Genomic DNA, 17,721 nt, shown 5'->3' on the forward strand with positions numbered 1-17,721 from the left:
ACAGATAACATTACTGATAACATTTAAATGTTTTTAACACGTTTTTAAAGTATTTAACTTCTTTTAGGACACATATCACATCATAAGTTATTAACATTTTTACCTTTTTATGAATTTTCAGTAATGACATTTAACAATGAATTTAAATTACTTGTCACTAACTGTCTTATTTCACAAAAAAATCTATCTATCACACGACCCCTTTCCCAGTATCCTGCTTCAACCACCGTCCTAGTCTCTCGAAATTAAGACATAACATCCCCAAAATATAACTTTAAAAACAAAATAAGGTAACGTTTGGAACTAATAATTTTCTTAGAGAAGCTTTTATAGATTTGAAATATGACATAACAAGAAAATCAATACCTGGTTACTGAACATGGATTCAGTGATGCCACCATCTACCACACACTACAAGATTTCAATGCAGACCTTCTGTGGGCTCGTCATGTCACCACAACATGCTTAACCCCTTGATTAGAAACAAATCAAAGAGACTTTTCAACTTGTTTGTATTTCATGATTGGAAGATTCAACATCACATCTGTAAGGAAGATATCCAAAGCTAAAAATAGAAAGAACGTGTAGACTACATTTGTCTTGTGTAAAGGTAAAATTGACTTAACCTAATTTATACATCGGGTATGTATAGCTACAGCAGTAAGACATTATTCAGGCTTTCAGTCCTGAAGTACAGCACTAACTAAGTGGAGTCCCACATTTAACTTGTTTTTGTTTTTTAATCTTTGACAGCTGTAGCTGATTTAAACTTAGAATAACCTCCCCTCAAACTGTGTGTACCTTTTTCCTCATGTGAAAGATAATTACATCTGATCCACACAAACAAGTTTCAAGGGGTTTAATTCAATAAGCGTAACTTTATCTTTTAAGAAGTTGCAGTTCAGTTTATTTTCTATCTTTATTTCCTCTGTCACATTTCACCAGCTCAGACTCGTCTCCTGCCAGCGAGGAGAAATATTATCTTTTTTCACTTTATGTTCCGCTGCATATCATTATGCATATCATTCCGCTGATCTTAAAAGTATTCCCATCCACACTCTCACAAACTAGAAAAACACACAGTGGATTACAGATGGATTTGATATAGTGTTTGCTTTCAGTCGGGCCTTATGTTAATTGATCTCATTGATTCTGTCAGGCTGATCCAGAGCCGGCTGCCTCAGTGCTGGCCCGCCCCCTTTAGCTTACATCCCCAAAGACTCCAGTTCATATTCAGGCAACACACACACACACACACACACACACACACACACACACACACACACACACACACACACACACACACACACACACACACACAAAGCCTTCCTCCAATGCTATGTGCAGCATGCAAATACATATTTCACAGGTCATAGAACTCCTATTTACTTTACTCCTGCCTCATAATAGCCATACACTGTTCTGTAATGGAAATTTCTGTTCTGTCAGCAATGTGCTGCTTTATGCCTTCATTCATATGCCTGAGCAGTTGTATTGCAATAAGTGGCCTGGCCAGAGAAATATGACATGTCACATATAGTATAACCTCTCAACACTGCTGCAGATTGGCTCTGCAGAAGCAGCAGAGCAGAGTTATGAGAGGGCTATTGTCATGGTCAGTGTGAAGTCTGCAGGTGTGGATCAATACTTGGCTCTGAGGTTCAAAAGGACATATAGTGCTTTAGTTATGATCACAAGTGACCCAGAGTGACACAGTAACTTTTTCAAGACCGATTATCACCTGGAGTTTGGTTCAAAGTGCTAGCAGTGTCAGATGACCAGCTCTACACTGTGTCAGGGACGACCTGCACAGAGGTAGTGTGACAAAACGTTACACCTGGCCTTGTGTCGTATTGGAGACAAAGGATGCATTGACACTGGGATTCTCTTGTGGTTGCAGCTCTGATAAACATGCAGTGAAAAAGAACCCTCATGTTAATTGTACTGCCCGCTTAAGCCTGTGATGAAACTGATATTAATACATAACATGTATGTCATCTTCTAACCGGGCTATCCTAAGTACTCATCTCTGATTGGTTGAAACCAAGCAGCAACCTTCAGTCCAAAAATATGAGTCCAATGCGGAAGTGCTAAAAACTGCAGTTCATCCAGGATCCGCTTGAGGCTGGCTCCGGAAGTACCAGAAGTCACATACACATGAATGGGAAAAAGCCAATTTTTTTCTAACGTGGAAATTTCGAAGATATTGAGATTACGAGTCTTCCAATGAGAGGCACAGCTGCCTGCAGGAACACTGTAACTGATGGCTTGGAGGCCCGCCTCTTTACGTCACACTCACTTCGAGAGCAGCAATATGGTTGAAACAGAAACAGATGGTGACGTCACGGATCCTACATTCATATTTTATACAGTCTATGGTTGAAACCCAACAACAACAGTTACTGTCTTATTATCAAAAGCAAAAGTGACCTCTGGGACAACCTGATCATACATGTCATATGAAATCAATCTGGAGGATTCCTGCACATTCTACCTCTGCCTGTTGACACTGTGGCAAAAATGTTAGTTTTTCGCCTCAGGCTGGTGTCAGAAAATAATGATAGTTACAGGGAAACCAGGGTTACCAGGCAACAGCAGCAGAGCTTGTGAGTGCATCTCTAATTTTCTGATCATACGGAGATACTTTGGTCTTGTTCACCCTGTCAAGATTCTAATTTGCATAACCCTCTTACTATGCATTGTCCCTGACTAAGTGAGCAGTAACTCTAAGCTAGCAGAAATTTCTTAGTAGTTTAAAGAACACAACAATAAGATACAAAGGTACATATTTGACCTTAAAGGGTTGAATAAAAAAAACATTTAACTGGTTACAACTGCTCAACATTGTGTGCCAGATACTTGAATCTGCTCCAGATATATTGATAGATCCATACTTTGCAGCTTTTTCAGAGAAAAAAGTAATGGAGAAAAGAGGTCAAATGTACCCTTTGGTGCTGAAATTCTTCCTGCAAAGAGTCTACTTTTGTTTGATTCTTTGCTCTGACATCTATCCAGCTACTCTGAGGCTTTGCATGTTCCAACAATTCTTCCCTCTCTACCTCAATTCGACCCTTCAGCTCTAAGCCGACGCACAGATTAGGGTGCAGTGAGATGTGGAAAATGAAATCTTTCAGATGCAGCCTGCTGTGATATTGCAAACTTCTGCTCACCCCTATACACACACCCTTTTACCTGTATAATATTTATTATAGACACACACACACACACACACACACACACACACACACACACACACACACACACACACACTTGAGAGTTTCATGTGTTGATGGATGTTTGTATGCCTGCACAGGGGACCCCTCCGCTGCCTCCAGACTTCCCTGTGAGATTCAGAACAACTCTAGCTCAGTACCATTTCTAATTAAATGAAAAGATCCAGGCAGCAGTTTCGCTGTAGTTCCCTCATTGCAAGAACACAGTGCTGCTCCATCTTTTTGTCACTTTTTATAATTTCTACAGCTGATAAATAAGGGTCATAAGCGCAGGTACAATGATTTGGAAAGTCTGACTCTCATTCCCTGATCCTGCTGCAGAAAAAAAGGAGAAAATAAAGAAGAAAGGACAGAAAGAAGGAAGGAAGACAGACAGAAAGACTGAAGAAATGAACAAGCAAGGAAACATTATTTATAGACTTATAGATTTATCTTAAAATGGGCTTCTAAATGACACAATGATATAAAAATGAGCCTGTGTGGTCTGCAGATTCAAGGAGATTAGATTTACTCCCTAACAATATAATGTCGGCAGTTGAACAGGGGCCGTGATGTATTGAGTTATTGCCAGGCAGAAGAGAACCATGTTCAGAGATTGTCTCTAATGAGCTCACCAATGTTGAAGTGTAAAGGAGGATGACATAAATTCTTAATGGGAGCATTAAAAGCTTGGTTAATGGAGAATAGTGAGCATTTGTGATTAACTGGGCAAATTAATTGTGTCACATTAAAACTTTACTGAATTCAGTCTGCTGGCCTTTCAGGTCTTCCCAGATACAATCAGCAGGGACACAGGATGTAGAATTAGAAATGCAACTATTAAATAAACAGACCAACTCAAAGGTCTTTTGGGGTAACAGATAACAACTGACCATATTCAAATATATAGGTCATTTTCCTGTCATGTTGCACTGAAGATAGGGAGTTCAAATGCTGATATGTTGTCAAACCTCTCTGTTCCAGGTTGTTATGTGCCACATTTCTCATCTATACAACTCATTAAAAATGTAGTGTTTAACGTTTGTAAGCAACAGAAAAGCCGATAAATAATGAAAAACCTGAAAGGGACGTCAGGCTATATTTCAACTTAAAACAACCTCTTTGATTTGTCTGCTCTTTCATTTTAGTCATAAATAACAGATCATTGTTTGGGATATGCAACTCTGTTCCCAGACTCTGGAGGACAAACTAGATAGATAGATAGATAGATAGATAGATAGATAGATAGATAGATAGATAGATAGATAGATAGATAGATAGATAGATAGATAGATAGATAGATAGATAGATAGATAGATAGATAGATAGATGGATAGATCTTTATTTGTCCTTAATAAGGAAATCAGTTGTCAACGTCTGTACAAAGAATACATATATAAAACACAAATAAACAATAAACATCCACCCAGCCTCACAACAATGGTGCACATCATCCCACATATATACACACCGGACACATATGAACACACCGAACACTTTACATGGGCATTATGTTTAGCAGTGCTATGGCTGACGGGACAAAGCTTCTGCCAAACCGGGCTTGCCTACTATAAAGGGATCTGTATCTGCGACCAGATGGGAGTAGTGTGAAGACTGAGTAGAGGGGGTGTTTGGGGTCCAGTATTATAGTCCGTGCTCTGCGTATAATGGCTCTGTTGTTGAGGTCAGACAGGTTGGGTGTTGGGAGGCAAATTATTTTTGTGGCAGTGTTTGTGGTGCGTGTGAGTTTGTTTTTGTAGAGACAGTTAGCATGTTGTAGCAAACTGTTATCAAATCCCCCAAAAGAAGGAGGTCCAGTTCCAGTAATGTTGGTCTGTTTGCTGTGGGGAAAATATGAAAAAGACGAACATAGTTGAAAAAGTTAGAGGACTTAAAACACGCAGAAAACTGTAAGCTATGAAGGAGAATGAGAATAAGGTGGATGAGATAAAAATACAAATAGACTCTGGCAGCTACAAAATAGAAAACTTGACCGGGTGTGTTACTGATCATACGATCCTGTTCACTTTGTTTTACTCACCATAAGCAGAGCAGTTCAGTCTAGTGTGAGTAACAATAGCTAGGTTATCTTATTTTAAGACTGCTCCCGAGTTAACTGTAAGTCTGATAGAACAAAAGTCAATATTGAGCACAATTTATTAACACGGCTAAACATGAGTTCACAGAGTCTGTGGATAAATTGGTTTGCCCAGTGTGGCTAATGTTAGCAGAGCTGGCACAACCAGCCTTCAGTCCTCTGTGCAGGTGAATGTCCACATGCCTGTGCTGGTTACACATCACTCCAGTAGAGTGGTTATATGCCAGTTTAACCAGACACAACCTTCAAACAACTTTGTCTTCTTTTTCTTGATCAATCCTGATTTTTCATTTTCACCATTCGCACACCCATCTGAAGCTTCTTTGACAATTTAACAGATTTTGCACAGCTCACTCTGAAGCAACACAAATCTTTAAACAACTTTTGACATATTTGGAACCCCTCCAGACCTGTGAACAGACTTTGATGTGGAGTTCATCTTTGAAGCTCTTTTACTTTCAATGTCTCACGTCTTTTCTGTCAAAAAACTGAAGGAGGTTGATCAGCTATGGAGCTCTTAGGTTATCAGATTTATAATTCAACCCTCATTGTTCTCAATAGTACATGACACCAAAGCTGATCCCTCTCATATAGCTGCCTTGCTACTTGACAATACTTCAAGCTTTATATCTGACAGCAACATTTTTACAGCCTCTTTAGTCTCTCACTTTGCTGCAATCTTTCTCATTTATATACATTTTCAAAGTTCACTGTGATTTTTGTTGTAGGTTTAAACCCTTTAGAAAGGAGCATAATCATGTGATCATTATCATTTAAAAGTGATTGTGAGTGTGAGGGATTTTCTCTAAAGCCACAGCCATTCAACAGATTACCTTTTTAATTGCCTTCTGTTTGTGCCGTAAAGTTCAGAACATTTCTATCAAATGCAGCTGAGATACTCTGACCTTTGAGATTTCAAAATGGAACACAGCAAGACTTTTGATTTTTTTTTTAAAACTGCTTCTTTTCATGCTAATATTACTTACTGGGGAAAGCCTGGCATGCCATCAGACACTTAATTAGAAAGCCCTTTTATATTATTGACAGCTTCTGCATTTATAAAAGCCTTTGGTTGCTTGGGTCCACATGCCAACATATTTTTCTACTTTGGAGGACACAAATGTTTTATGCCTCATCTCCATTATCTTTCAATGCGTCTTGCATTCATGTGTGATACATGGGAACCTGCTTTTATACATTAGATGTTAAGAATAAAGTAACTGTGGCTTTGAGCCCACTCTTTGTTTTGGATACACTCAGTCTTCTCTTAATTTGCTTGACAGAGCAGTTAAGTGTAAGCAGTTGCGCACAGCACATACATTAAGCACTAATTAAGTCCTACTTGGAGTGTGTGTGTGTGTGTGTGTGTGTGTGTGTGTGTGTGTGTGTGTGTGTGTGTGTGTGTTTTTGGGTATATTTGCAAGCAATCTTGCATGTGTGTTGCCGAGTGTTTCACTTCTCTTTATGGTAAACAAGGAGAGGATAAGTTAGAGCGTTGTTATGCTCTATCAGAAATTCTCCAGAGCCCTCACTTCCACTCACACACTCAACCACAGTCATGCAACCAAGACACACTCACGTAAAGATTTGATGAGCCCATTTTGTTTGTTGGAGCTTTGCTGAGAAGAGCAATGATGTGCTTAGTAACTGAACCTGAAGAATCGATCAAGATTTAATGATTGACCCATGCTGAGTCAGTCCAAACAGTTGAAGCCACTTTTACCTGTTGATGGGATCTGCAGAGAGACTAAAGAAGCAATCCTGTCCAATAACCAAGCCTTTACCTTTTAGCTGCTGATGAAAAATTTAGATCTGGAACATATGGGTGAGGCAGTAACCCAGTAGAACTCTCTACACTCTCTATTCCCATTCACGACCTCCTGTTAGACTAAAAATCAATCCCCCTGTGAAGCTGCAGCCCATTTGTCCTTGGCTCTGACAGAGGCTTGGGTCAATAAAGGCACTGCATCGCTACTCCCTTGTTGGGCCTCCCAGCAAAGCCTCTGCTTGGCACAGCAATACTCTGACTGGGGTCCATGATAGATGGCATAGACATGTGAATGGAATCACTGGAGCAAGTCAGGGCTACTGGACAGCACTGACATTATGTTGCCTCTGCTGCTTTTATCTCATGGTGGTGCATCAGATGGTGAAATGACTCAGCCCTCTGGATACCATAGCAGAAAACAACACTCTAAATTTTTTCCACTAGTGTAAAAGTCTGGTGTTCTTGTCCTAATCCAGGTACTGGGTTAAACATTTAATGGAGACAATTTGTCTACTTCACTGTGGATCAAAGAACCACTAAGTTAGCTTGTTGTTTGTTTTTGTTTACACAAGTGACACGGCTTGAGAGATAACTTTTTTGGTCTTTGTTGTTGGTCTTGTTGGTCAGGACTCAAATCCCTAAACAATTATTCGATATCAAGAGAGGCGGAGAATCAAGAAAATTCTCACATGACTGTAATATGCCTGAAGACATACAACAGTATGTCAGTGACACAAGTTTATTAAATTTGATGAGATTCTAGAGTATATTTACAATATTTACACTGTGAAAAAACACCATATCAATAATTCTGCTGCCAGAATTTCTGAATAGAAACTGGAAGATATTTTCTATGAGACATTTGGGGAACATTTTTATTGCAAAAAAAAAAAAGAGAATTAAAAAATGTTTCACTTTCAATCAAAATGCTATTAAATGTTTGAATAAAAAATTTGGAAAATTTTCTGATGTTCCAAAAGTAAAGATTGTGAATTATATGATCTTTTATAGATTATCTATGACTTTTTCAAATTTTGGAGGGATGTTGAGGCTTCTTTCCAATGGAAATTTGATTTTTTTTTTTTTTTTTTCTGAAATTATCTGTCTATTTAAATGGAAATTTTGAAGAAGTTGAAGAAGAACATTTTTGGAATATTCATGGGAAATATCCCAGTGTCTTTTAAAGGAACTTTTGAGAAAAGATTCCGCTCTACATGGGAATTTGCAATAAAAAACTCTAAAAACTCATTAGAATTTTCAAAAGAAATTCTCTAAAACTTTTTCTGAATTTGAGAAATATACAGTTAAAGTTTATAAGACTGTTAACATTCCTGGGAATGTATCTTACATTTCTGAGAAACTGGTATTAGAAACTTTCAGAGATTTATATTTGGGTTAATCAGAAGTTTTTATATAAACTTTACATTAAAAAAATGTAAAAATGCATGAAGAAATGCATTTAACTTCATATACCTTATATTTATTAGTAGTAATCAACCCCTAATCAGATGTATGTTTGTCAAGGATTACTGCTGCTTGCCCAGTGCTTTGACTATTACAGAACATAGGCATGTAAATGTGTCTGGAACTTCAAATATTTATTTGAAGATGACCTAACATCATAAAAGAGAAGTTATACTGCAGTCTTACAAGTACGTGTCACTACGACAATGAATTGCTGTGTAAATTTGTTTAGGTGTGACATTTAAAGCAACATTGAATTGAAAAGTACAACAAATGGAGCGCCGCCTGCAAGCTAGTTCAGGCAGACAACTCGAGCCGCGCTCATCATACTGACACGTCACCACCTCTCCATCAGCTGATCTCAACATCCTCATTCGGCGGTCTATTTAAACGGCAAGCCTCCCTGTCTCTGCCTCTGCTTGCAGTGCTCCTGCTGTTCTGCTCAGTGCTGTGTGAAGTTTGTCCCCACCTCCTCCCCGGCTTCCACCTGCGGGCTCCGAGGGGGTTAGGGTTAGGGTTAGGGTTCCTATCTCATTGCTCCTAATGTCTGCATTTAAATAATCTACGAGGAGTAATGAAATTCGGAGCCCACACGCCAAACACAATACTGTATGCTGCAATAAACTTATTAAGTAAACGTGAGTTGTCTGACTGAACTTCCTTTATCATTACATAAAAACTCAACATCATGCTTTTTACGGCTTACCACATTGAAATGTATACTGTCTGTTCACTAAAGCAAGATGTCATTTCCCCCATGGCATTGGTGTATATGCCAGGACTCACATCATTAAATAAATTCAAAGCTAAATATTGTTGCGGCTTGAAAGATGTCATAAGTAGTGGCTACACATAAGATACAATCATCCTGACATCCTGTGATGAAAACTCCAGATTAGAAATTGTTTTAACAACTCTAACTCTGAGGCCTTTTACAAACGCCTAACCAATTACATTTTTGAATGCATAAACTTATGTTAATGAAATATTTTTTAATACATAAACATAACTCAGTGATGTAACTGGATATGGCATTGAATCTCTTGGAGCCAGTCACTGAAGGAGTTGGAGTAGTAGGGAAAGGTGAAGTTAATGATTTCTCTTAGTGTTAATAAACGACAGCTTAGCTTGACTAAGGGGAACTTAATTAACGAAAATCCTTTAATTTACTTGATTGCCCCTTGGATGAACGTGTGATTTACTAATTAACCTGCTACAGCCCACTTCCCTCAATCCCAGTAATGAGCAGACTGGTGAATGCAATCAGCCCAACCCTATCATTATTTGTCAAGAATAAATGTATGTGTTACCATCATTATCAATTACATATCATGCAATATATAATCATGCACAAATATGCATATCTATTCAGCTCGCTCCATGTTAAGTTGCTCATTAAAAAAACATAATGCAACAGCTTTGCTAACAGGTAACAAACAAGGACAAAAACACATTAGCACAAATACATTAGCACAAGCACACATTCTTGCTGAGTGGAATTTCCCCAAATCTCCAAATTATGTCAAAACCAAACCTTTGAACTGAGCAAACATTCAGAGAACTGTACAATCTGACTGTGAGGCAAAGATTAAATCCAGTAACAACAAAAGGACAGGCCCTCTTTGACAGAAAGCTGAAGCAGTTTTCTGTGTCACTTCCTGTCATGTGGTGCTTCGTCTCAGTGAGTTCCTCTTTCGCTACGTATCAATACTGACGACACTATTTACTTTCCACCACATGCTTACCAGTCACTTTGGGAAGAGAAACTTGAAAGCACGGTTTTAATTTTCTTTTAAACTAGAAGAAGATTTGACCAGCCATGGATGGAGATGTGTTGTCTTTGTCATCGTGCTCATCATTTTCATCCTCAGGAGCAGCAGGAATGCAGAAAGATACTTCTCAGAGTAGTAGTAGTCTCCCTCAGAACCAAAAGGAACATGGATTAACAGAGGAAGTATGGTATGTATGTTCCACATTTCTACAATATATCAATTACACAGACACAAAGAAGTATGGTATGTATGTTCCACATTTCTACAATATATCAATTACACAAAAACAGGATCACTTTATACTACAATCTATTCAAATCTTACATAACATGTTTTATTTCCGATATGAATACCATAAAGTGAAACCAACATAAACCCTACATTTTATTAGCCTCAACGAATGTAGGTTTAGTATTTATTGTCTTACTTCCTGAAATGTGCAATTTGAGACTCACTGCTAGTGAGGAGTCTGACTTTGATACTTTATTTTTACAATACTTGTTCCTTTGAAATGACAAAAACAGTTTAAAATTTCATAAAATAATTTGTTCTTATCACTAACAAGAGATGTTCATGTTGTTAAATGGAGAATCGCTGTTCAGTCAGAGGAAGGATAAAATGTCACTGCGGAGTTTCCCTTGAGGTCATATGTAGGCTGTAGTTCAAAATACATTACACAGTCATCTAAAAGAGTTCCTGGAAAGTTGTTAATAACATGAGACTAATTACATCATCTTTAGCCTTGAACCTGACATACATTTTGTTTATTAATGTGGGCATACTACCTTAACACAGATGATCAGTCTGACACAGGAGTCCACTGTTCTCTCCTCTGTGACGGTATCTGATTGTAGTCATAAACCAGCTGCTCTCAGAGACACATCTAGACTCATATTTGTCAGATTTGCCACCAGCAAGGAGGAAAGATATTATCTCCCTCTTTATCATCAGCAACAGCAGTGAATTACCATACTGCTGTGGGAAGCAGTGGCATTTTGGTGTCCTTCCAAGACAGTGCACGATTGAAAACTTAGTGAAACTGGGTCACGCAGTTTGTATCGGCTGTCAGAGCAGCAGAAAGAGAAAAGGCTGTGGATCAGGGAGACATGAAGCGTGGTGTGGTCCCAATAGGATGACTGAGTACACTTGGCTGACTTGCTCAGACAGCCTATTGGACACGGGTATGTTAGCATTTTGGACTAGCATACTGGCCACCAGAATTAGGCTCAATTTCATTCGTTTCAGCTTCTGCTTTCATCCTACACAGAAGTGTTGGTTCTGTGTGGATGATTCAGTCATTACGAGTCATAAACAGCCTGCACTAAAGCTCTTTCCTGCCTTGTTGAACCCAGATAAATGCCAGATAGCAGCACAGGGTGTACATTTAGACGGACTTTTTGACTCTGAGTTAACTTTCCTATGTGTAATAATGCATTTTGATGATTTGTCCGTGTGGGTTTCAAGCTAATGGCATTTTGTGTTTCCCTTTAAGTATAGTCTTCTTGACAGAAATCATGACCTTGCTGATGGATGCTATCTTTTTGAAAAGTCACCTTCCAGGCAAGAAGGCTTTTTTTATAGCTTGGTAACAAAATATTTTGATCCTTGAACTTTGAGAAGCTTTGTAAATTAAACTTTTTAAGGTTTTGTAAAAATATCTCATTGGTGCTTTGCCAATAAGAAAATCAATAAGAAAATCACTACCATTCACATGTTTACATAAATACAGTAATCTACAGCTCACAGACAGTTAGCTTAGCTTAGCATAAAGACTTACATAAAAAGATATAGCTAACCTGGCTTTGTCCAAAGGCAGAAAAAAAAATCATCACATTTCTACAGATAATGCATTACTTTTTTAAATATGAGATGTCTTTAACCTTCTTGTTATGTTCCTTTCACTGGAACAGTAATAAAGTTCCTGGGTCAATTTGACCTGAGGCATATTCAATTGTCCAAAAGTGTCAGAACCCCAAAAAATACCAATAAACATTTTTTTGATCTAATTTTTAACTCCATTATACTTACCATTTAAATCAAGATTTAGTCCATTGGTGTTTTTTAATTCTCACAAATCATGGTTCAATGAGGATTTTTCTTTAAAATTAATGTTAAAACTTTTTTTAATGTACATTGGAAAGCCCTAAATATAAATGAATAGCTTTACACGACTTAGATTTTTTTTATTTTATTTTACATTTTGAATTTTTTTTTATTTTTTATGAAGTGATGTTGATAAATTAACACGACTCCTCTTCTGTCACATGCTGTCCATATTTTTATGCTGCATTTAGCTGGTTTGGAAGGCATATATTACCTATAATAGACTTTAAAAAGGGTCAATTTGACCCGCAACATAACAGGAGGGTTAAAGGATGGGGGGAAGTGTTGTTATATCAGGCCTTGTCCCTTTAAAGATACCAAGCAGCTAGCAAAAATCCAGAAAATCTCCGCTCTGGGCCATGAAGTAGTCTTCTACATAATCCCTTCAAAAACACCAACTTGCTGGGATTTTTGGGGGCTTTATTTTCATATTCTGCTCATTGCGTTGTTTGTTTATGTTATTTTTGGAAAAGAAAACGTTTTAGCTGCGTCCTCTATTCATTGTTTTTTTTATGCTCAGCTTAGCCAACCCACTGCTGGATGTAGCCTGACATGAGATAACTGTAAGATACGAGGGTGGTATCAATCGTCTTATTTATCTCTCGGCAAAAAAAAGTCGATGAGAATGTTTACCAAAATGTTGATATTTAAGTTCAAATCCTTACAGCTTGAACAGAAAAATTAATCCTGGTCTAATATTTGTATGCATATGTTGGAAAAGTGTATTTAAAATCCTTTATTCACATTGTTTGGACGATACAGTACACCTGCACCCTCCTGTTTGTACTGCCTTGACCTGACAGTACAACACCCTTTTAAATTGTGTAACACTGGTTTTCACACAGCAGGAAATTGTATATAAGTGGATGAAAGCATGTGTTTGCGGGGGAGTTAAGCCTTAAGGGCAATGAGAGGTGATAGCAGATTGTGACTCTTAAAAGTATTTATCTTTCTGAGGTTACATCAGCTCTACATGCTTGTATGTACAAGCCCTGGGGGCTACATGCAGAGTGGTGTGTTTTTCAGTAAGCAGATCCCCCCCCCCCCCCCCCCCCCCCCCCCCTTGGCTTTAGATCTCCGTGCCTCACTATCAGTGATTCCTTTCAGACAAGGCTGCTGGGCAGGATGCTGGTTTTACTAATTAATCATTTCAAATATTTTCCTTCTCTCCAAGTGGCTCCACAGAAATCAACAATTTTTAGGGATCATCACACACATTGCTTCCAGAGGCTATCGATATGCAAATGTATCTGATAGTAAACAGAGATTATGATTGGCTAGGACTTGAGAAAGAAAGAAATGCTTGTGTGTGTGTGTGTGTGTGTGTGTGTGTGTGTGTGTGTGTGTGTGGGTGGGTGTGTGTGTGTGTGTCTGAGAGTCTTGAGCGCATAATGTGACTGTGCATGCATGTGTGTGCGTGGGTGTGCATAATAGCTCAAATTCGATTCTCTGTTAGTGCACTCTGTGTGAGTGGGTGTTCAAAAGTACTCTGACATTCATGTGTGCGGACATGCTTTTGCTTATTAATGGAAATCCTCCTCCATTGTTTTTCATGATGACTTTATTTATGGCACGTATACATGTACATGTGTAAACTGTAGCTGTGTGTGTCTGTGTGTGCAGGACAGCAGAGGTGAGTCCTGTGTGTGACAGGCTGCTGTCCACAGAGGAGCAGGTTACTCTGATCACAGAGAGTATGACTGTCACCTCCACTGACCAGGAGAAACTGCTGCTGCTGAACAAGAACACTGAGCTCCGCAGAGTCAACAAAGAGGTAAGAAGCAAAATCCCCTCAAACTGGTGCAGATTCTCTGCAGGTTCACATTTGTGCTGCTGATGTTGGCGATCACATTCAGCTTTTTGTGAAAACCAGAGGAGTGTGGGCATTGTGTGAAAACTGCTGCTGAGCTGTGAAAAATCATCATAAAAGTTAGATTTTTCACAATTACACAACCTTCATTTCTTGATTTTATTTAGCTGCTGCATTATAAAAAAAAAACAGAACAGGACAAATGAGAATGACTCCCTCAGCTGATTTTAACTGTGATGCATGTAGAGAGTGAAATATCTCATCTCTTTGACCTAAATTCACTTCCTGAATCCACGTTATCATCGTGACATACGGTGAAAAAATTGCAGCGGTGATTACATAAACGATGCTATTGAAAGTTGTGGTAGACCTGATGATACAGTCGTGATGGCACGTGTTACAGCTGATGAAGCTGAATGAGGAATGGGACCAGGTATATCGTAGTGCCACGCTGGGTCTGCAGCACCGGCTGGAGGCCTTGGAGCTGGAACAAGCCGCCATCAAACAGCTCAACAGCAGATTGCTGCTTAAAGCTGATCACCAACAGGTAAACATACAACAATGCTCTCATGTAGGATGAATACATGTACAGAAGTATGCCAATCTTGTTCTGTAAAGTCAATCCCACCCGTATGGACTGTGAAAAGAAAAATTAAGATACAGTTTATGGGGCCTCTGAACTCTGAGTAATGGTGGAGTGATTTTGATGGTCCATACATGTGTTATGTTTCCTGCTGTGTTTTGGTCTGCAGAGTGCAAAAGAGTACTATGAGCAGGCATTGATGCAGGAGCTAAAGAAGAACCAGGAGCTGCAGGAATACATCAGACTGCTAGAAAACCGATTGCACCATGCAGATAAAGACTGCACAGCTGCCAAACAGGTAATAAACCTGTCAGTGCATCTGTATAGCTGATTATTTTCAGAACTGTAAATACTCTCAGATCTATGATTTATGAGTTTGTTTATTAGTTTGTCTCATTTCTTTACCAAAGGGGAGCTTCAGTGCTGTGGTACGAGGTCCTGTGTCATGCTTGGACAGAAATCCTCCTGGAGGTTCTGGTCATTTTCCAGGATACAACCCCTCATCCTCTTGTTTCCCAGCTCCTTCCAGTCAGGAGCAGAAAAGGAAAAGTCAGAGCAGCAGCACCCAACCAGGAGCACTGGGAGACTCCCATCAAGAAGTAAAGGATCTGAAAGAACAGCTGGAGGCTCTTAGATGTCAGGTGGGCTGCTCTCTTTTTCACATCATCAAACAATGTTCTCATTTCTTATGTGAAGAGAGCAGGACTGATGTCAACTCACTGTTGCCAGGGAAAGATTTGCTAGGAGCTTCACACAGGATTAGATGGTGAAATACACCACCAAGTGGTGGCTCAGTGCTCTTCTGCTATTTGCTCACGGCTTAGATATAAAAATGTGCAGATCAAAAGATATGGCTCTGATGTTGGCTTTCTGCCACACTGATGTCTTCTGTCTGCAGACCCAGATTTATGAAGCAGAATATGAGACGGAGCACAACGACCACAAACACACTCAGCAAGAGAACCGCAGACTGAGGAAGAAGAGGGAGGAGACGCGACAACAGGTGGCACTACTGCAAGAGCAGGTACTGTTTTAAGTGTGTGTTCATACAGTATGTGTGCTCACACACACACACACACACACACACACACACACACACACAAACAAACACACACAAACACACAAACACACACACACCCACACACACACAAAGACATACACATCCACTGTCACTAGAAACTAGCAGACAACTAACATGCTTAACCAACAGGAATCCATGCAATGATTTTATTTAGCTGACAGTACGTGTGACTGAAGGCTTCAGTGCAATTTTAGAGCATTAGATGTGAGAAGTATATGTTGTGCAGTTACTGTTGAAACATACTATAGTCACAATATAATCAATCATATGATTTAAAATAACACTGAAGGCTATATTGTATGTATATTCTCTCAGCTCCACATCTCTTGTAAGGTCTAAAATGAATAACCTGTTTTGATTTGGTATGAATATACTGTTCTCTGAATCTCAGAGATGTGTTTGTCTCTAGAATCTCAAGTGTTTCACTCTGATTTCCCTGTCTTTCATTCTGACATCTCTACAGCTGAAGGTGTATGAGGATGACTTCCGACGGGAGCGCTCTGACAAACAGATGCTGCAGAGGCTGCTGTTAAAGAAAACGACTCCAAACAAGGACCCTGTGCTTATTCACCGCTGCAACAACGACCAGCATCCACTGGGGGGAGACAAGAGGACGGAAGGTGGAGAGAAGAGGAAACAACACCACCCTCTCTGCCCAAAGCACCCAAACAGGGACAAAGAGTCAGACTGAGGGTCCGAGGAAATACAATAAGGTCAAGAATTAAATAGAGTAAGGTTTATATTCATGATTATCAATGTTATAAAGTGAGTGTCACTTCATGTCCCCGAAACTTTAAATACGTATGTCACTATCTCTCATTTGGAGAAACTGAACAGCATTGATATAAATGCACTCCAGTAAACTTACACAACAAGTTAAATTGGACTCTTCTGTACTTTTATTCTAACTGACAGCTCTTTTATCCTGTTTTTGTGAAGGAAAAAAAATGAATGTAATCAACATGAACAAATCCTGGATAAAATAGAATGTTTGCTTTCTCTGTAATCCATAGTAAGGTTACAGTGACACTATGGAACGGTCAGTATTTTTTTCTATGTACTACTGAACAGAAATACAAGCTGTAGTTGCTGACTTTTGTACTAATACATTCGTTATACTTATATATTTAATATATCTATCAACTTTCAGTATTCTTTAATGTTTGTTTCTCTGTCAAGTATATTCTTTTTTTACTGAAGTTATATTTTTGAACAAATTTCACTTTAAATCCAATAAACTCATAAAGATCTATATTTATATAAATAAAAAATAAAAAAACTGAATAGGAAAGATTGATCTAAGACTGTTTGTTACCTGCTGTTTCTAACGATCATTTAAAGTTCCTGTGAGGACTCAATATTGATTACTTATATATACAGTATTTATTTTTAACACCAGAAACCATTTTGCCACAGTGTAGGTGTCAGAGGAAGGAAGTCACAGCACACTGAAAAAAGTATTTTTTTTCTACAGCAAATGTTGACAGTGATATAGTTGAACTCAAAGAAAGCAGGAAGATATCACTGGGATGTTCTGGTTTTGTCCACAGAGGGGCACCAAAATCCTTGCAAAGTGAGAGTTCATCACAGCTTGAAATATTTTATCTTTATGTGATGATTAAAGCTCCTGTGAGGAGTTTTTCCCTGGTCATGAAACAGATTAAAATTATTATTGGTCTTATTGGTGACTTACAAAACAAAAACAGACCATTAGTGATGTGATTGATTATTTCGTTGTAGTTATTTTTGATGTATGAAAAACTGCCAAAGCGTAGGTGTCAGGCAAATTGGTTAACTGAAACCTGTGGAGTCAGCCTTTCTTCTGCATTT

The 17,721-nt window shown here is 38.7% G+C and overlaps 1 protein-coding gene across 1 annotated transcript; it reads left to right on the plus strand.

Annotated features, from left to right (window-relative positions):
- Positions 1 to 10,262: 10,262 nt before the first annotated feature.
- si:ch211-153b23.7 lies at positions 10,263 to 16,772 on the plus strand. The gene is made up of 7 exons (XM_034689294.1): positions 10,263 to 10,501; positions 14,041 to 14,191; positions 14,631 to 14,774; positions 14,980 to 15,108; positions 15,221 to 15,451; positions 15,709 to 15,834; positions 16,355 to 16,772. Exons 1-7 carry the CDS (start codon positions 10,362 to 10,364, stop codon positions 16,580 to 16,582), a joined length of 1,149 nt encoding a protein of 382 aa, XP_034545185.1. The 5' UTR covers positions 10,263 to 10,361; the 3' UTR covers positions 16,583 to 16,772.
- The last annotated feature ends 949 nt before the right edge of the window (positions 16,773 to 17,721 follow it).

The sequence above is a fragment of the Notolabrus celidotus genome, chromosome 8, assembly GCF_009762535.1.
Source record: "Notolabrus celidotus isolate fNotCel1 chromosome 8, fNotCel1.pri, whole genome shotgun sequence".
Classification (NCBI taxonomy): Eukaryota; Metazoa; Chordata; class Actinopteri; order Labriformes; family Labridae; genus Notolabrus; species Notolabrus celidotus.

Bases quoted from the DNA above. Each gene is read 5' to 3' on its own strand.
- si:ch211-153b23.7 (XM_034689294.1), top strand. From the start codon at position 10,362: ATGGATGGAGATGTGTTGTCTTTGTCATCGTGCTCATCATTTTCATCC. The intron at 10,502-14,040 runs GTATGTATGTTC...CTGTGTGTGCAG, and splicing joins GGATTAACAGAGGAAGTATG to GACAGCAGAGGTGAGTCCTG. The intron at 14,775-14,979 runs GTAAACATACAA...TTTGGTCTGCAG, and splicing joins TTAAAGCTGATCACCAACAG to AGTGCAAAAGAGTACTATGA.